Genomic DNA, 17,324 nt, shown 5'->3' on the forward strand with positions numbered 1-17,324 from the left:
TTTATTATAACTTTGAACTTCTAACTAATGTTATCCATAATAACATGTTTTTAAATCCACATTTTTACACTACAAGTTTTTCTTTTTCAACTTATGACCACAAATACTTTTAATAAAGGTACTTTTGATACGTAACAAAAATCCCTTTATTTCTTGAACTTTGTATATAGTCAAACAACGTAATCGTACATTATGTAGGGTTTGGATTTTGTTATATCGGAGGCTAAGAAGTATGGAGTTCGATTAATCTTGAGCTTTGTAAACAACTACAACGATTTTGGAGGGAAAGCTCAATATGTTCAATGGGCGCGAAATGCAGGAGCTCAGATAAATGGAGACGATGATTTTTACACTAATTATATTACTAAAGATTATTACAAGAATCACATTAAGGTAACAAAAACCTAGCACCCATTAATTAATTAACACATGCTAATTTTAATCAGGCTGATATTTAATTTTAATTATTAATTACAATTGTTACTCCATTATTGCAGAAAATTGTTACAAGGTTCAATACCATTACTGGAATGACTTACAAAGATGATTCAACTATCATGGCATGGGAACTAATGAATGAGCCTCGCAACCAAGCTGATTATTCTGGAAATACTCTTAACGTACGTACGTCTGAATTAAATGAGTTGATTTCTCAAATGATCACTCGTTCAACTGATTAATAAGTACTAGTTTTAGTTGATTGAGAAAAAAACAACTATTAGTTGAATCGAGTGATCATCTGAGAAATCAATCCTTAATAAAAGAGAGTCTTTCTATATTTCTCAATTACTAAGTACATTCTAAAATTAATAATTTTGCATAATTGATGTTTATATTTTGATATTATTGCAGGCGTGGGTTCAAGAAATGGCAAGTTTTGTGAAATCAATTGATAACAAACACTTGCTAGAAATAGGAATGGAAGGATTTTATGGTGATTCAGTGCCAGAAAGGAAGTCAGTTAATCCTGGTTATCAAGTTGGAACAGATTTTATTAGTAACCATTTAATCAAAGAGATTGATTTTGCCACTATTCATGCATACACTGACCAATGGTACAATTCTTTTTTCATAATTCACATGCTTCACTAATAACCAGAAGTTTTGGGTTTGAATCCTAGATATGAAAAAATAATTGTTAGGAGCGCCACCTCCAAATGGGCCCTGCAATTGCGTACTCCAAATTTAATCATGATACTGATATATTATTTACATGACATCAAATCAACTTTATTCAAAATTTAAATGAATTCTAACTTTGAGGTTTTCAATACTGAACATAATGAATTTTCGAAATTATGGGTCCAAAATTTTATGATTCAAGAATTCGTTCTACCTTTGGACTAGCAAAGTATCACGTATAGCGCCACTTTTTATTATATAAAATATCCGTTAATGTTAAAATAAAAGTAATCAATATATATAACATCACCCATATGTTACGTTATCTAGTGACATAATATACTAGTTATCCTTAACTGTTTTTTTTTTTTTTTATAACAAGAATTAATTAATTTTTTAATGCTGAATTATAGGTTATCTGGTCAAAGTGATGATGCTCAAATGATATTCATGCAAAGATGGATGACAAGTCATTGGCAAGACGCAAAAAACATACTTAAAAAACCATTGGTTCTAGCTGAATTTGGCAAATCAAGTAGAGATCCAGGATACAATCAAAATATACGCGATACATTTATGAGCACGATATACAGAAATATTTATAGTTTAGCAAAAGATGGAGGAACGATGGGAGGAAGCTTAATATGGCAGCTCGTTGCACAAAGCATGGAGAATTATGAGGATGGTTATTGTATTGAATTGGGAAAAAATCCATCGACTGCTGGAATTATTACAAGCCAATCTCATGCCATAACAGCTTTGGCTCATTTGGTTAAGATTTAGGAGTTATTTTATAAGTATACATTAGAGGACATGGAAGAAAATAAGTATACTCTATTAGTTCCATAATCAGAAATGACGTTTATTTTTCAGTTTTTTTTTTGGTATATTATGAAATATGTCTTTGTAATAATTGGCTAAGTATATTTAACAATATTCAAATAATTAATTGAAATGTATGTTTTAATCCTTTTATATATATAAAAAATGTGTGATATATATATTTCAACTATTTTTAGAACTATAGTATCATTTATTTAAGTGGCTATGGAGGAAAATAATTAGTTCTATGAGAGATTCTAGATACTCACACTATAACAAAATTAGTTTTTAGCGGCAATAAATATTCATATTAATGAAGAGGGCTAAAATCTTATCGGCATTAGTTAATTGTCATTGGATTTACTATAGGCTTTATGGTCATTTATAGAGTCTTAATTGACTCTAAAAAAACATATTTAACAAGAATTAAATTATTGTCATTAATTAATCACCATTAATTTTTTTATTTTTTTATATAATGTCAGTGTAAAAAAAAAAAAAAACTTCTAGAAAGCGTATGTACCTAAGTTCCACAATCAAATTAAATGAACGAAAAAAGAGAGAAAACTCCCCAGCCTAAAAGAAAAACGGTCAATTATTTTGAGAATAACTAATCGCATTGTCTTATTTGACATAATTTGAATTTCGAGAGTCAAATAATTTATACTTGACTATCAATTAGGGCATAAAATCTTCAATTTACGTAAAAAGTATTACAAATTTGGATATCGAGAAGTTGAATAATATGCTTTGCTTCCTCTATCAAATCTGGAATTTGTAATGGAATCCTAGAGCTTTGCCTCCAAGTATACGAACTCTATTTTGAAAGTGATTCCAATTTGGGTTCAACAGCCATGTAATACTTCAGTCACATGGCAAATACCACGTCATTGCTGAGCTGGAAGGTCACACACCATTAGCATGACTACTATTTTGGCGGGAAAAGTAGTTAGAATCAGTTCCTATGCTCATTTCTAGTATTCATTGTATTTTTCTTTGTATGTTCCTTTAATTCTGATTAAGCAGTATTAATAGGAGTGGATAGTACTTGTAAGGCATAATTTGAATGTGATAGCTCAATATAATTTTCATTTCCTCTCTCATTCTCTCTCAATTTCTCCCATGTTCTTCTTCCTTCTCTTAATTCTTCTTCTTTCTTCTTCTTATTTGCATTTCACTCCCTTAATACCTTCATTTTGGTATCAATTGGTATCAGAGCTAGGTTAATCTTAAGTTATGGGACCACGAAAAAATACTGAAACCATTCCTGAAGCAGCTGAATACAATGTCCAGGAGCAATTTGAGGATTTGGCAGCTCAACAGTTGGACCTACGATCTATTATGGATGAGCGACATCAGAAATTGAGGTTGGACATGGATCGTAGAAAAGTAGAGCTGATGCGATTAGTCCAATCATTGAAGGACTATGCTGATGCGATGCGATTGCACCAGCAAGCCAAGGAGAGAGGTGCGGCTTAGAGTTCAAGTGAACTGCTACCAACTGTTGGTCATGGAATTTTGGGCCCTAATTCATTTCATGCTGGTAACCATCGTAATCACAATTTACTTTTTTCTCGTTTCAATGGAGAAAATCTGAAAACATGGTTGTATCGGATAGATTAGTATTTTGCTGTAGATGAAACTCCTGTAATCATAGGTTAAGGCTGGTAGCCATGAACTTGGAAGATGAGGCTTTAGCTTAGCATAAAGCTTACTTGCGGTGTAGAGATCCACCTCATGTAATTGGGTGGGATGAGTACTTGAGGGCAATAACTAAAACTTTTGGGGATGATTTTGCTGATCCTATGCTTGAACTTAAGCAACTAAGACAAACTAGAACTGTAAGGGAATTCCAATTTGCATTTAGTAGGCTTTTAACACAGTGTAATCTCACTACTGCCCAAGCCATTTCCTGTTTCTTAGGTGGATTGAAGGATGAGTTGGTAGGGACTATACTGATGCATGAACCACAAACCTTGTCTAAGGTGTTTAGGTTGGCAAGATTAACGGAAGCTACTGAGCTAGCTAATGCTAGATCTCAAAATAGAGCATCGGGACTACAAAGAGGAGTTGTTAAGAAGCAACATCAGGAGACACTTGTTACAAGGACACAACCTATCAATTATAATAAGGGGACTCGATTGACTTTGCCATCTTCTACTGGAGGCAGACCTAGGAGAACTATCTCCCCAGATGAAATACAGGCAAAAAGGGCTCATGGGTTGTGTAATTTTTGCGATGAGAAGTACATCATTGGTCATAAATGTAATCTTCCTAAACAATTATTTGTTTTAGAGATGGACAGTATCGAGTTAGAAGATCTAGTACCTGAACTGGAATCTCCAGTTAATGATAACACGTATGGGGAAGCTGAAACCATAGTCGATGGTGCTAATCCTTTGATTTCATTGTGTGCCCTTGCTGGAATTCAGGGTGCTCAAACTATTCATGTGAAGGGATATAGTGGTAAGAGACTAGTTCAGATATTACTTGATGGAGTTAGTACACACAATTTTATTGACAAAGATTGTGTGAAAAGGTTGGGATGTATCGTTGTTCCTACTCCCACGAGATATGTGAGTCTTGGCAACAATGCTAATGAGACCACAACTGGATTAGTTAAGGACTTTGGGTGGATGCTGCAGGGCATTATTTATCAGTCGGATTTAATAGTGTTCCCTATTGGTCGATATGATATTGTTCTCAGAGCATTGTGGATGAAGACATTGGGTCCAGTGACCATGGACTTTACAGAACTTGCTATGTCCTGCAATCACCAAGGAAAGAAACATGTACTTAAGGGGGTGCATGAAGATGGTAGGTTGGCCAGTTCCAAAGCTGTGAACAAGTTATCAAGAGATGAGGTTGAATTATTCATGTTACAAATGTTGCCAATTATGAATGGGGAAATCGTTGTGGGACAGAACTTTGCCCTACAGTTATTGAAGGAGGAAACCATAGCATCTGAAATTGGTGTTTTACTTGATCAATATCATAAGGTATTTTCTGAACCTACAATCTTACCTCCTCTAAGGGGTCTATTTGATCATAAGATCCCTCTACAAAATGGAGCCAAACCTGTCAATAGCAGACCTTACAGATACTCAACTATGAAGAAGGATATTATAGAAAAGTTGGTCAATGATATGTTCCAACAAGGTGTTATTCAATATAGTAGCATCCCCTTCTCTTCTCCAGTGGTGGTTATGGGCAAAAAGGATGGCACATAGAGATTGTGTGTAGACTATAGAGAGCATAATCAGTGCACGATAAAGGACAAGTTCCCTATACTTATTATTGATGATCTTCTGGATGAGCTGATAGGAGTAAGAGTATTTTCTTAGGTGGATCTGAGATCTGGTTATCACCAGATTAGGATGGTAGTTGATGATGTCCCTAAAACTGCTTTCAAAACTCATCTTGGTCATTATGAGTTCCTCGTTATGCCTTTTGGCTTAACTAATGCACCTTCTACATTCCAATGTTTAATGAATCACATTTTCCAGCAACATTTAAGGAAATTTGTATTAGTGTTTTTTGATGACATTCTGATTTATAGCAGGTCATTACAAGATCATGTCCACCATTTGAAGTCAGTTTTTGACCTTATGATCCACCATCAGTTGTTGGCGAAGCAATTAAAGTGTGTGTTTGGGGTTTCAAAGGTCGAATACTTGAGGCATTTTATTTCCTATGAAGGGGTTTCCACTGATCAATGGAAGATCCAGGCTGTTCAGAGTTTGCCTGTTCCTCGTACCCTCAAACAATTAAGGGTTTTTTTTAGGTCTGGCAGGTTATTAGAGAAAGTTTATTCAGGGATATGGAATCATTAGTAGACCTCTCACTGAGTTGCTGAAAAAGATAATTTCATATGGTCCGACAGTGCTTTTCAAGCTTTTATAGAGTTGAAATCAGCATTGGTTGCTGCAGCTGTTCTTGCTCTACCTGATTACTCTATTCCATTTGTTGTTGAAACAAATGCTAGTGGTAATGGCATTGGTGTTGTCCTTATGCAAAATAACCACCCTATTGCTTACATTAGCAAGGGTTTATTTGCATGCCATGCTGCTCTATCTGTGTATGAAAAGGAATTATTTGCCTTGGTATTTGTTGTCACCAAGTGGGCCCACTACTTACTTGGTCAACACTTCATTGTTAAAACTGATCACAAAGCCTTGAAGTATCTATTGGAGCAAAAGCTACATACAGATTCTCAGATTAGGTGATTGGCTAAACTGTTGCCTTTTGACTTTGAAATTCAGTATAAAAAGGGTAAGGAAAACCTGGTTGTAGATGCTTTATCTAGGATCCAAGGTGCAGAACTTATGTCCATGATGATATCTTCAGTCTAAGCTGATTTATGGGATGAGATCAAAGCTAGTTGGACTACCGATCCTGCATTACAAGTCCTTATTCAATCCTTGCAGGTGCAACCTCGTAAGCATTTCACTTGGCTTAAAGCACAACTGAGACGAAAAGGGAAATTAGTTGTTGGTGATGATGGTTCCCTTAGAACCAAAATCTTATCACTATGGCACTCTACTCCTGTTGGTGGGCATTCAGGCATTGATGCCACTACTAGGAAGGTCATGGCCTATTTCTATTGGAAGGGTATTCGATCAGATATAGCTAATTTTGTACACAAGTGTGCTATGTGTCAGAGGAACAAGTATGATACATCAGCTTCTCCTGGTTTACTCCAACCCTTGCCTATACCTGCTTTGCCATGGACGGATATATGTATGGACTTTATTGAAGGACTCCCTCGATCTAAAGGCAAAATTGTTATTTGGGTAACCATTGATAGATTAACCAAAACTTGTCATTTCATTGTCTTATCACATCCCTATAGTGCGCAATCTCTTGTTCCTATCTTCTTGGATAACATTTTCAAGTTGCATGGTTTCCCTGCAACTATAACTAGTGACAGGGATCCTATATTCATTAGCAACTTTTGGAAAGCATTTTTAAATGCTCAGGGGGTGTCCTTGCAGACTTCTATAGCTTACCATCCTCAGACTGATGGCCAAACTGAGGTTCTAAATAGGTGTCTTGAAACCTATCTTAGATGTTTTTGTACTGATGCTCCTGCTGATTGGGTTTCTTATCTCGTCTTAGCTAAGTGGTGGTACAACTCTAACCCACATTCTGCTATTCACTCTTCTCCTTTTGAATTGTTATATGGCTATCCTCCTCCCTTACATCTTCCATACTTTTCCATACTTGCCTGGTGACTCTGATTCTGATGATGTTGAGGATTTTATGCTAAACAGACAGTTTAAACTCGAGTTGGCTAAGTTTCATTTACATCGAGCCCAACAAAGGATGTGTGCGCATGCCAACACTCATAGGTCTGATAGGCATTTCCAGGTTGGCGATTCGGTTTATGTTAAACTTCAACCTTATAGACAATCTTCTTGTCTATTTTTCCATATCACAAGCTCACTTCTCGATTTTTCGGTCCATAGCCCATTGTGGAGAAGATAGGTGTTGTGGCATACAAACTCCTCCTCCCTCCTGAAGTGCAAATCCATCCTACTTTTCATATTTCTCAGCTTAAATTCTGTGATGAACTTCCCCGTACTATAGTACACCCTCCCATCATTGACTTATCTAGTCCTTATTGCCCTGAGCCTGAATATATCTTGGAGCGCCGAATGGTGAAGCGTGGTAATAATGCGGTTGCTCAGTGGCTTATTCAGTGGTCTGGCCTTGATCAATCTTATGCTACTTGGGAATTGGCTTCTACATTACAGATTCGGTTTTCTTCTATCACCCTTGTGGACAAGGGTGCTGTTTCACAAGGGGGTATTGATACCAATTTGGGTTCAATAGCCACGTAATACTTAAGTCACATGGCAGATACCACGTCATTGCTGAGCTGGAAGGTCACACACCATTAGCATGACTACTATTTTGGCGGGAAAAGTAGTTAGAATCAGTTCCTATGCTCATTTCTAGTATTCATTGTATTTTTCTTTGTATGTTCCTTTAATTCTGATTAAGCAATATTAATAGGAGTGGATAGTACTTGTAAGGCATAATTTGAATGTGATAGCTCAATATAATTTTCATTTCCTCTCTCATTCTCTCTCAATTTCTCCCCTGTTATTCATCCTTCTCTTAATTCTTCTTCTTTCTTCTTCTTATCTGCATTTCACTCCCTTGATACCTTCATTTTGGTATCAGAAAGGTAAAAGGATGAAATAATCTCAAACTCACTTACAAATTGAATAATAAATTTATTTTTTTTTCATTTTTCAAATCCCTTATATAAAATAAAGATATCTCATAAAACAAACATAAAAATAAAAATAATAAACTTGTAAAAGATTTTAAAACAATTTTTTTTAGATGAATGATAATAAGTGTTGTAAAAAGGTTTGACTATTATCTATATACTTCAAAAAAAATTGAGCCTACAACGAAATACAATATGTTGTGCTAATTAAAACGTCAGCTGGATTAGTGAGATACGTCACTAACATTAACTGATCATTTTCGCGGCTGCGTTTTTTTAATTTGTTTCTGTTTCAATTTGTTTGTCGATATAATTTGATGCCGAGTTTAAGAAAATAGAGATTTTTTTGAATTTTTTAATATTAAATTAAAGATATGTGAAATGTGTTAAAATGTTATCTCGTTTTGTGTAAATAAACATGTCATGTGAAATATTAGAATTAAAAAATTGCTAAAAAAAGGATTTTTTTTAAACAAACAAATGGAGGGGGTATATATGTGATATCACTTGTATCAAATAATAGAGCAGACTTTCTGCAAAGTTGTCCATTTTTCTTGCATTTACTAACTACCAATGACGTATAATCTTAGCCAAATTAAAAGAGAGAAGATTTTCATATTTTCTTCATATACTACATATATTATAATTTCAAATTTCACATCTTGAATGGATAGGGTATTGTTATATGATAAGTTAATTGGAAAATTTATATCTTAATTAGTATGTTGTTTGTTAATAAACTTTTCGTTTATCTCAACTTTTAGTTTCAACCCTCTCAATCTAGTAGCAATATAATTAACTAAGTAATTAGTTGATGATATATACAACATGAGTTGTAATCAGATGTCTAGGATTTGAGTCAAAAGTATGCAGAAAATCCTGTTGGGAGCTCCACCTCAAATGAGTCTAGCAATGCATGATTCAAATTTAATCAAAACTCCATAGTTGGAAATCATTTATTTTCGCCATTTCCAAATTGAAAGAAAGAAATGATCTTTTCAGATTTATTCAGTATAAAAAATAAGATATTTCTTTTGTTGTAAAAAGTACATAAAATTAAAAATACAATTGTAAAGGGTTACATGCATATAAATCAACTCTCCCTAATATTATTGTCAATAACGTATTTCTCTCCTAGACGGAGCTAGGGTACCGGAAAATAGGAAGTGGATCGTTGAAATTTACATGATATATATAATGTTAAAATTATTTTTTATATATATCTATATCATATAGCAGTTGAATCTCCTCGGCTTAACTTCTTCACATGGTTACTTCTTTATATTTTTAATCCTCTTAATGAAAATCATGACCCCGCCACTATATGCTCTGATAATTTTGACTTTTATGCATATTGCTACGTCAAACAATAACTTGTTATTTACATGTAGAAGTTGACATAACTGAATTTATTACTACTACACAGTATACGTAGAAGGTGATGCCAAGTAGCCACATGGAATGCATGCATAAGCCATTTTCATAGTCATATTTCTCTTATTATATGTTGCTTCTGTCATGCATATTTTTTGGAGTAATCAGTTAGGATATCCACTTCTTCTGTTTCTTAATTAACTAACCATTTTCAAAATATTCACCACATCTATCAACTTCCTAATTAGCTCATGCCCTTTCTCTTTCTAGCCGTCAGAAACGGATTCAGGATTTTGATTTAGTCATGAGTTTAACTTTTAAGGTTCTATAACGCTATACTTATTGCACTTCAAAATTACGAGATCAAATAAAATATCTGCTGAAATTTTTGTGATTTTAATTTCAATACTAGGTTGGGATGAATTCAGCAATGAAGCGCATGCAGTAGATTTGCTCCTACCTGGTCGGAGCGGTAGGAGTTGATCCAAATCTCCTGCGCTGAAAAATCATATTGTATATATAATAGAAATTGAATCCAGCTAGCTCCATATCTATTCGTGTCTTTAATTACTTCCTTATATTTTGATCATTTATGTAGATGTTGAATCCAGCCTGCTCTTTATCTTCTTCGTGTATTTAATTACTTCCTAATTATATTTTGATTATTTTGTACGTAAAGTAGATGTTGAATCTACTCAACCCTTAAATGTATTTATTTACTCTCTCATCTCTATTCTTTAAGGTAAAAAAAATTACGTTGCCCGACGCCTAACTTCACATGCATGTGCTCCTAAAATCTCTTTAAAGTATGAGCTGATTATTTAAGCATTTCTTGGCTTCAAATCATGTGGGATGAACGGAGGTTCATTAACTTTAAGGCACATGGGCGGATGTATACGTGTGAGTTCCCGAGAATTTAATAACTTTTGCTCAGACTTTATATTTATATTGTGAAACCTTTGAGTAAAACTAAGTATTTCCATTGGGAACCCTGAACATAGATGTGGTGAATGAGTAAAAATTCATTTGTAGTCACAGACCAAGGTTTGAACCCCTATTATTGGGAACCCCTAAATTTTAAATTCTGAATCCGCCTCTCTAATTTAAGCTTTTTCAACCTTCTATATATATCATATACTCATATTCAAGTCCCTATGTGCCTATCAAATTCATAAGACATCACCCACATTATATTTCATGGCACCTCCATTTTCCTTTTTTAATTCTTTATTTTTTCTTATCAATTCCCTATATTACTCTTTCCCTTTTCCTCCAACTGAACTTTCACCTTCAGTCAGCTTTCCACAAAACTAAAGATAAAGAAATTTGTTTTTGCCAAATTTAGCAAACCAACTATTGGATATCAATCCTGAAAATCCTCCTAATCACTTCAACTTCATACTTTTTTCTATTTTTAGTAAGTTGTAAGTAACTATAAATAGCTCTACAAACATCCATTGGCTACTCAAATCATCCTTTCCATTTTACAAACTATATACATTGTTCTAACAAATTAATTAATGGCTTCTTTTAGTAGAGCATTCTTTGCCTTGCTCTGCCTCCTCCTACTAGCTATAGTCACAGAAACTAGGAATATAGAAAATACTAAAAATGTTGATTTTGTTAGAACAAGAGGTGCCCATTTTGTACTTAATGGATCACCTTTTCTGTTCAATGGTTTCAACTCTTATTGGCTAATGCATGTTGCTGCTGAGCCAACTGAGAGGTATAAAGTCTCTGAGGTTTTCAAAGAAGCCTCTGCTGCTAGTCTCTCTGTATGCAGGACATGGGCTTTTAGTGATGGCGGCGATGCAGCATTGCAGATTTCTCCTGGTGTCTATGATGAACGTGTTTTACAGGTCGTTTCTTAGTTTAAAAATATGTGATCATCTCATTTAAAAGTTAAAACTATTTGATAGAACAAACTTTTTGTTTACTTATTATGTCTCAAGATTAGAGGCTTATAATTTCTTGTTCTCTTTATTGTGTAGTAAATGTGACATTGTTTTATATTTATGGACTTTAATTAACGTGGATCGATTCTTTGTGATATAGGGATTGGATTTTGTGATATCAGAAGCACGGAAGTATGGGATACGTTTAATATTGAGCTTTGTGAATAACTACAAAGATTTTGGAGGGAGAAGTCAATATGCTCAATGGGCAAAAAATGCAGGAATTCAGAATATTAACAGTGAAGATGATTTTTATACTCATCCAGTACTTAAAGATTATTACAAGAACCATGTTAAGAAAATAGTGACAAGAGTCAATACAATGACTAGAATAGCATACAGAGATGACTCGACAATAATGGCGTGGGAACTTATCAATGAGCCTCGCTGCAATGCTGATTATTCTGGAAAAACAGTTAATGTGAGTAAAAACTGAAAGCAAACACAATAATGTTTCATGTTTTTTTATGCTAACTATGTGAGTATGTGATGTTTATCAACAGGGATGGGTTCAAGAGATGGCAAGTTTTGTGAAATCACTAGACAAAAAACACTTGTTGGAGATAGGGATGGAAGGATTTTATGGCGATTCAATGCCAGAAAAGAAGCAAGTTAATCCTGGTTTTCAAGTTGGAACAGATTTCATCAGTAGCCATCTTGTTAAAGAGATTGATTTTGCTACTATACATGCATACACCGACCAATGGTAAAGAGTACTGAACAGACATATATACTGTCAGTGCATATAATTCAAACTCGTAATATATATAACAGGATAAGTTTTTTTTTGTTGAACAGGTTGTCTGGACAAAGTGATGATGCACAAGCAACATTCATGCAAAGGTGGATGATAAGTCATTGGCAAGATTCAAGAACCATATTAAAGAAGCCATTGGTACTTGCTGAATTTGGGAAGTCAAGCAAAGATCCAGGATACAGTCAAAATGCAAGAGACACATTCATGAGTTTAGTTTATAGAAATGTGTACAATTTTGCGAAAGCAGGAGGGACAATGGGAGGGAGCTTAGTATGGCAGCTAGTGGCACAAGGCATGGACAATTTTGATGATGGTTACTCAATAATCTTGGCACAAAATCCTTCAACTGCAGGGCTAATTTCAGGGCAATCACATGCCATGACAACTTTGGCTCATTTGGTTAATAGCCCTAATTTGGGTCAGGTACATGGACATCATCCACTAGGTGTTGGACATCATCCATTAGGAATGGGACATCATGGTTGAAGTATCGATGAGGTCATGGATAGGCACAATTCGTTTTTAAGGTATTTGTTATATATTTTGGAGTACACTTTTGACCAATTTGTAACTCAACTTACAAATTTGGAATTTTTGCATCAGCAAAAATTAGTTGGTGTTCTGTTGATTAACTTTCTGAATGTATGTTGTCATCGCACTTGTTATTCCAACTTGTTTAGGATTTATTATTGTATTCTACATGTTTGTTTTTGGAAATAGATTTGTTGATGAATTTGATTTCTGTCTTTCTCAAGTTTAAATCCCAACTTTCAAACAGAAGATCTCTATTAAACTAGACCAAGTTAAAAGGCACATTTATGTATGATGTCAATTCATAGCTGTTAGTGTAAGAAATTTTAAAAGATGCATTATATATGTAACTAAGAAGCAACTCTAAACTAGTGAAATTGCTTCAAGAAGATGGATTGGTTTAATAAACCATTCACAATCACAAAGGGAAAAAAATATATATGTAAAACCCAAAACGGATTGCTAGAAATAAACATACTTTCAAAGACCATCAACATAATATCGATAAACTCTATTGATAATTCTTGACTAAAATACACTTGTTGATCATCCACTTTTGGTTGTTGAGCAGAATCGATCTTTTTTATGGCACAAATAACATAATCTCTGTACTCAGACTTGTTTAACTTTCTAAGAAGAATTTCAGAAAGCACATATTTTTTCATGATCCACTTGCCATTGTTACTATCATCATAAACCAGACGTATGTTTCGTCCGCGATTAATGATCTCCTCGTATATTTTCTTCCACTTGCCAATATTTCCACCCACAGTCCTGTGAACTGATCTGCCTCTTCGATTTGAAATTGGTGTCATAAAGTATCGGTAACTATTATTATTATCTTGTACTCCACATGAGTGGCGGCCACAGCTATAAGTTACCCATGGTTGTTGTTTGTAAACATCATGCTCCATAATAAATCCATCGTCACACAAAGGTTCTTTAGTAATAAACCTCAAAAGGAATGTAAGCAACTCTGAATCCGTAGGACAAAACTCATCTAAATCCATATATATTTTCCAAAAAGTGAAGAAAGTATAGTTTTGAGAGAGGGTTTATGATTATCAGTTTATACAGCAAAATAAATAAGAAGAAGGTTGAGTGCAATTCCTGCAAAAATTGGAGGTATATTTATAACCAGTCAATCCTTGCATTGGTGGGAAACCCAATTGGTAACAACTTAGGAAAATAAAATATTTAGAAACTTACCGTTTTCAATAACAAATCAATGTATTCTAGTATTTATTCTTTTATGGGAGTAATCTTTTGTTAAAAAAAAAAAACAAAATAGTTTAAATAAGTTGTTAGGATAAATAACTATACCTAGTTTTGAGTATATTCGTAAAAAAGTTAATCATACCCTATATAACAAATTAGTATGAAATTAAATAATAGAGTGCAAATCATGTGAAAAGAAAATATTTATATACGTGGTAAGTATTATTTATATACTAGTTCTGGACACATGCATTGCACGTATATTTTAAATTATTAAAATAAAACAGTTCACAATTTACAGATTTTGATTAAGACAAAGGAAGAGAGTAGAATGTTCTGTGAATATTTCCTTACAATCATACGTCAAAATCAAAGTACATACTGAGTTCTTTTATTTTTCAAAGAATTTTTAGTCATTCTTGAACTACTCTATGTTTGATTCATTATAATGACACAAGAAATTGTTATCAATTTTTTTAAAAAAGAAAATGATTGTAGTATTTAAATTCATGACAAACATGGAAATATGATTCGACATTTCGACTACAAATATAGTGAAGCTGGTACTATACCAATTGATCAACAATAACTTAAAAGTAGGAAGAAGTTTTTGTGTTCTGTGCCCCTACCTAACATAAATTTGTATCTTTTTTCAATTACATTCATCCTATATCTTTTAACGATTTGCATCCTAACATCTATATTTTCCTTCAAAATCATATAAAAGATGTATATTCTATTGTTATTTGAAACATAAAAAAGCTTAGAGATATCATTCATCTGTTAGAATAGCCACTTCTTCTCTTTCTTAACTAACCATTTTTTCAACTATATTCAACTTCCTAATTACCTCATGACCTTCATGTTTTTCCTTCCAACACTAGGTGGATCCAGAACTTTAACTTGATGAATTCTTACCTTTAAGGTTTTTAGTACCTCTAAAATTATTGTCTCATATCTAATATTTGTTGAAATTGTTGTGGATTTTAATTTTACTTGAAATCTATATATACTCCTAACTAAAATATTCGGATAAAATAAGTCAAAGCATTGGATCAGCCCCTACAGGATACAACTGGGAGGAAGGGTGTGCAAGGGTGTTCATCTGTATCCCTTTCGTCCTAAAATTACATTGTATATAAAAGCTTAAATTATATATATATATATTTAGTAGATGTTAATTAATCCATTTGACTTTCACGTATGTTTACTTTTTATATTTTAAATTTCCTTAATGAAAATTCTGGCTCTGGTACTTAGCCTAGCTTAGCTTGTGTCCCAAACTCACATGCAAGTCAGCATTTCTTGGCTTCATATCCTGCAGGATAAAAGGAGAGGTTCTTTAATTATAATCTCTTCAACCTTCCATTGGACATTCAATTTCTATGAACTTATTAAAACCAGGCACATGGAGAAGCACATCACCCACATTTCATAACACCTTTTTTTCTTTTTTTTCAAATCTCTTTCATTCTTCTTATTAATAATTATCTTCCCTTTTTCCTTCCAACTGAACTATCACATTCTGTCAGCTTTCCACAAAATCTTGAAACCAAAGATAAAGAAATTCGTTTTTGCTAAATATAGTTAACCAACTATTGGATATCAATCCTGAAAATCCTCCTAATCACTTCAACTTCTTACTTTTTTCTATTTTTAGTAAGCTCTAAGTAACTATAAATAGCTCTACAAACATCCATTGGCTACTCAAATCATCCTTTCCCTTTTACAAACTATATCCATTGTTCTAACAAATTAATTAATGGCTTCTTTTAGTAGAGCAATTAGCTCATTCTTTGCCTTGCTCCTACTAGCTATAGTCACAGAAGCTAGGAATATAGAAAATAGTAAGAATGTAGATTTTGTTAGAACAAGAGGTGCCCATTTTGTACTAAATGGATCACCTTTTCTGTTCAATGGTTTCAACTCTTATTGGCTAATGCATGTTGCTGCTGAGCCAACTGAGAGATACAAAGTCTCTGAAGTTTTCAAAGAAGCTTCTGCTGCTAGCCTATCTGTATGCAGGACTTGGGCTTTTAGCGATGGAGGCGATGCAGCATTGCAGATTTCTCCTGGTGTCTACGATGAACGTGTTTTACAGGTCATTTATTATTTCTTACTTTATTTGCTTAATTAAGTCTGATCAACACGTCCATCATGTGTTGGCCTAATTCTTCTTTCATGGACCAAGAATATGGAAATTATGATCAATTTGAATCCACCCTACAGCATTTATCCCTTGCCCCATTAAACTTTTGTCCAGCCCTGCATCCTCCTCTGCCCTGTCTGGTTGTCATTCCTACCAGAACCTTTGTCTGTTCCAATGTCATGTTAAAGTTAATAATGTGTCTCAAGAATTAGAAGCTAATAAGTTTCTTGTTTTCTTCACTATATGATATAGGGATTGGATTTTGTGATCTCAGAAGCACGAAAGTATGGGATACGCTTAATATTGAGCTTTGTGAACAACTACAAAGATTTTGGAGGGAGAAGTCAATATGCTCAATGGGCAAAAAATGCAGGAATTCAGAATATTAACAGTGAAGATGATTTCTATACTCATCCAGCACTTAAAGATTATTACAAGAACCATGTTAAGAAAATAGTGACAAGGGTCAATACAATGACTAGAATAGCATACAGAGATGACTCGACAATAATGGCGTGGGAACTTATGAATGAGCCTCGCTGCAATGCTGATTATTCTGGAAAAACAGTTAATGTGAGTAAAAACAGACACAAATCTATAATATGTTATACTCTTAATTGTAATGTTGTTTTAATAATATCATTAATATCTGATGTGATTTTTGCAGGGATGGGTTCAAGAGATGGCAAGTTTTGTGAAATCACTTGACAAAAAACACTTATTGGAGATAGGAATGGAAGGATTTTATGGCGATTCAATGCCTGAAAAGAAGCAAGTTAATCCTGGTTTTCAAGTTGGAACTGATTTCATGAGTAGCCATCTTGTTAAAGAGATTGATTTTGCTACTATACATGCATACACTGATCAATGGTAAAGAGTACTAAACAAATCTCTATATTGTTAGTGCACAAAACTTAAACTCGTCAAATATAATGGAAAACCTTTTTTGGTTAACAGGTTGTCTGGACAAAATGACGATGCACAAGCAACATTCATGCAAAGGTGGATGACAAGTCATTGGCAAGATTCAAGAACCATATTAAAGAAGCCATTGATTCTCGCTGAATTTGGGAAGTCGAGCAAAGATCCAGGATACAATCAAAATGCAAGAGATACATTCATGAGTTTAGTTTACAGAAATGTGTACAATTTTGC

At 33.8% G+C, this 17,324-nt stretch overlaps 3 protein-coding genes across 3 annotated transcripts in view; all 3 read left to right on the forward strand.

The window, feature by feature from the left end:
* The window catches only part of LOC125873468 (mannan endo-1,4-beta-mannosidase 5-like), a 3,992-nt gene extending 2,066 nt beyond the window's left edge, over positions 1 to 1,926 (forward strand). The window contains exons 2-5 of the mRNA XM_049554405.1: positions 199 to 393; positions 498 to 620; positions 853 to 1,055; positions 1,536 to 1,926. Of these exons, the coding sequence (XP_049410362.1) occupies positions 199 to 393; positions 498 to 620; positions 853 to 1,055; positions 1,536 to 1,905 (891 nt within the window). The 3' untranslated portion in view covers positions 1,906 to 1,926. The remainder of the gene's footprint in view (positions 1 to 198; positions 394 to 497; positions 621 to 852; positions 1,056 to 1,535) is intronic.
* Positions 1,927 to 11,079: 9,153 nt separating this feature from the next.
* On the forward strand, positions 11,080 to 12,757 carry LOC125873469 (mannan endo-1,4-beta-mannosidase 5-like). Its single transcript, XM_049554406.1, has 4 exons — positions 11,080 to 11,418; positions 11,615 to 11,935; positions 12,018 to 12,220; positions 12,313 to 12,757. The coding sequence occupies exons 1-4, from the start codon at positions 11,080 to 11,082 to the stop codon at positions 12,755 to 12,757; spliced, it is 1,308 nt and encodes a 435-aa protein (XP_049410363.1).
* Positions 12,758 to 15,782: 3,025 nt separating this feature from the next.
* Positions 15,783 to 17,324, forward strand: part of LOC125873470 (mannan endo-1,4-beta-mannosidase 5-like) — a 2,254-nt gene continuing 712 nt past the window's right edge. Inside the window, exons 1-4 of the mRNA XM_049554408.1 lie at positions 15,783 to 16,121; positions 16,422 to 16,742; positions 16,837 to 17,039; positions 17,127 to 17,322. Of these exons, the coding sequence (XP_049410365.1) occupies positions 15,783 to 16,121; positions 16,422 to 16,742; positions 16,837 to 17,039; positions 17,127 to 17,322 (1,059 nt within the window). The remainder of the gene's footprint in view (positions 16,122 to 16,421; positions 16,743 to 16,836; positions 17,040 to 17,126; positions 17,323 to 17,324) is intronic.

This window comes from Solanum stenotomum, chromosome 8 (assembly GCF_019186545.1).
Source record: "Solanum stenotomum isolate F172 chromosome 8, ASM1918654v1, whole genome shotgun sequence".
In the NCBI taxonomy this organism is placed as follows: Eukaryota; Viridiplantae; Streptophyta; class Magnoliopsida; order Solanales; family Solanaceae; genus Solanum; species Solanum stenotomum.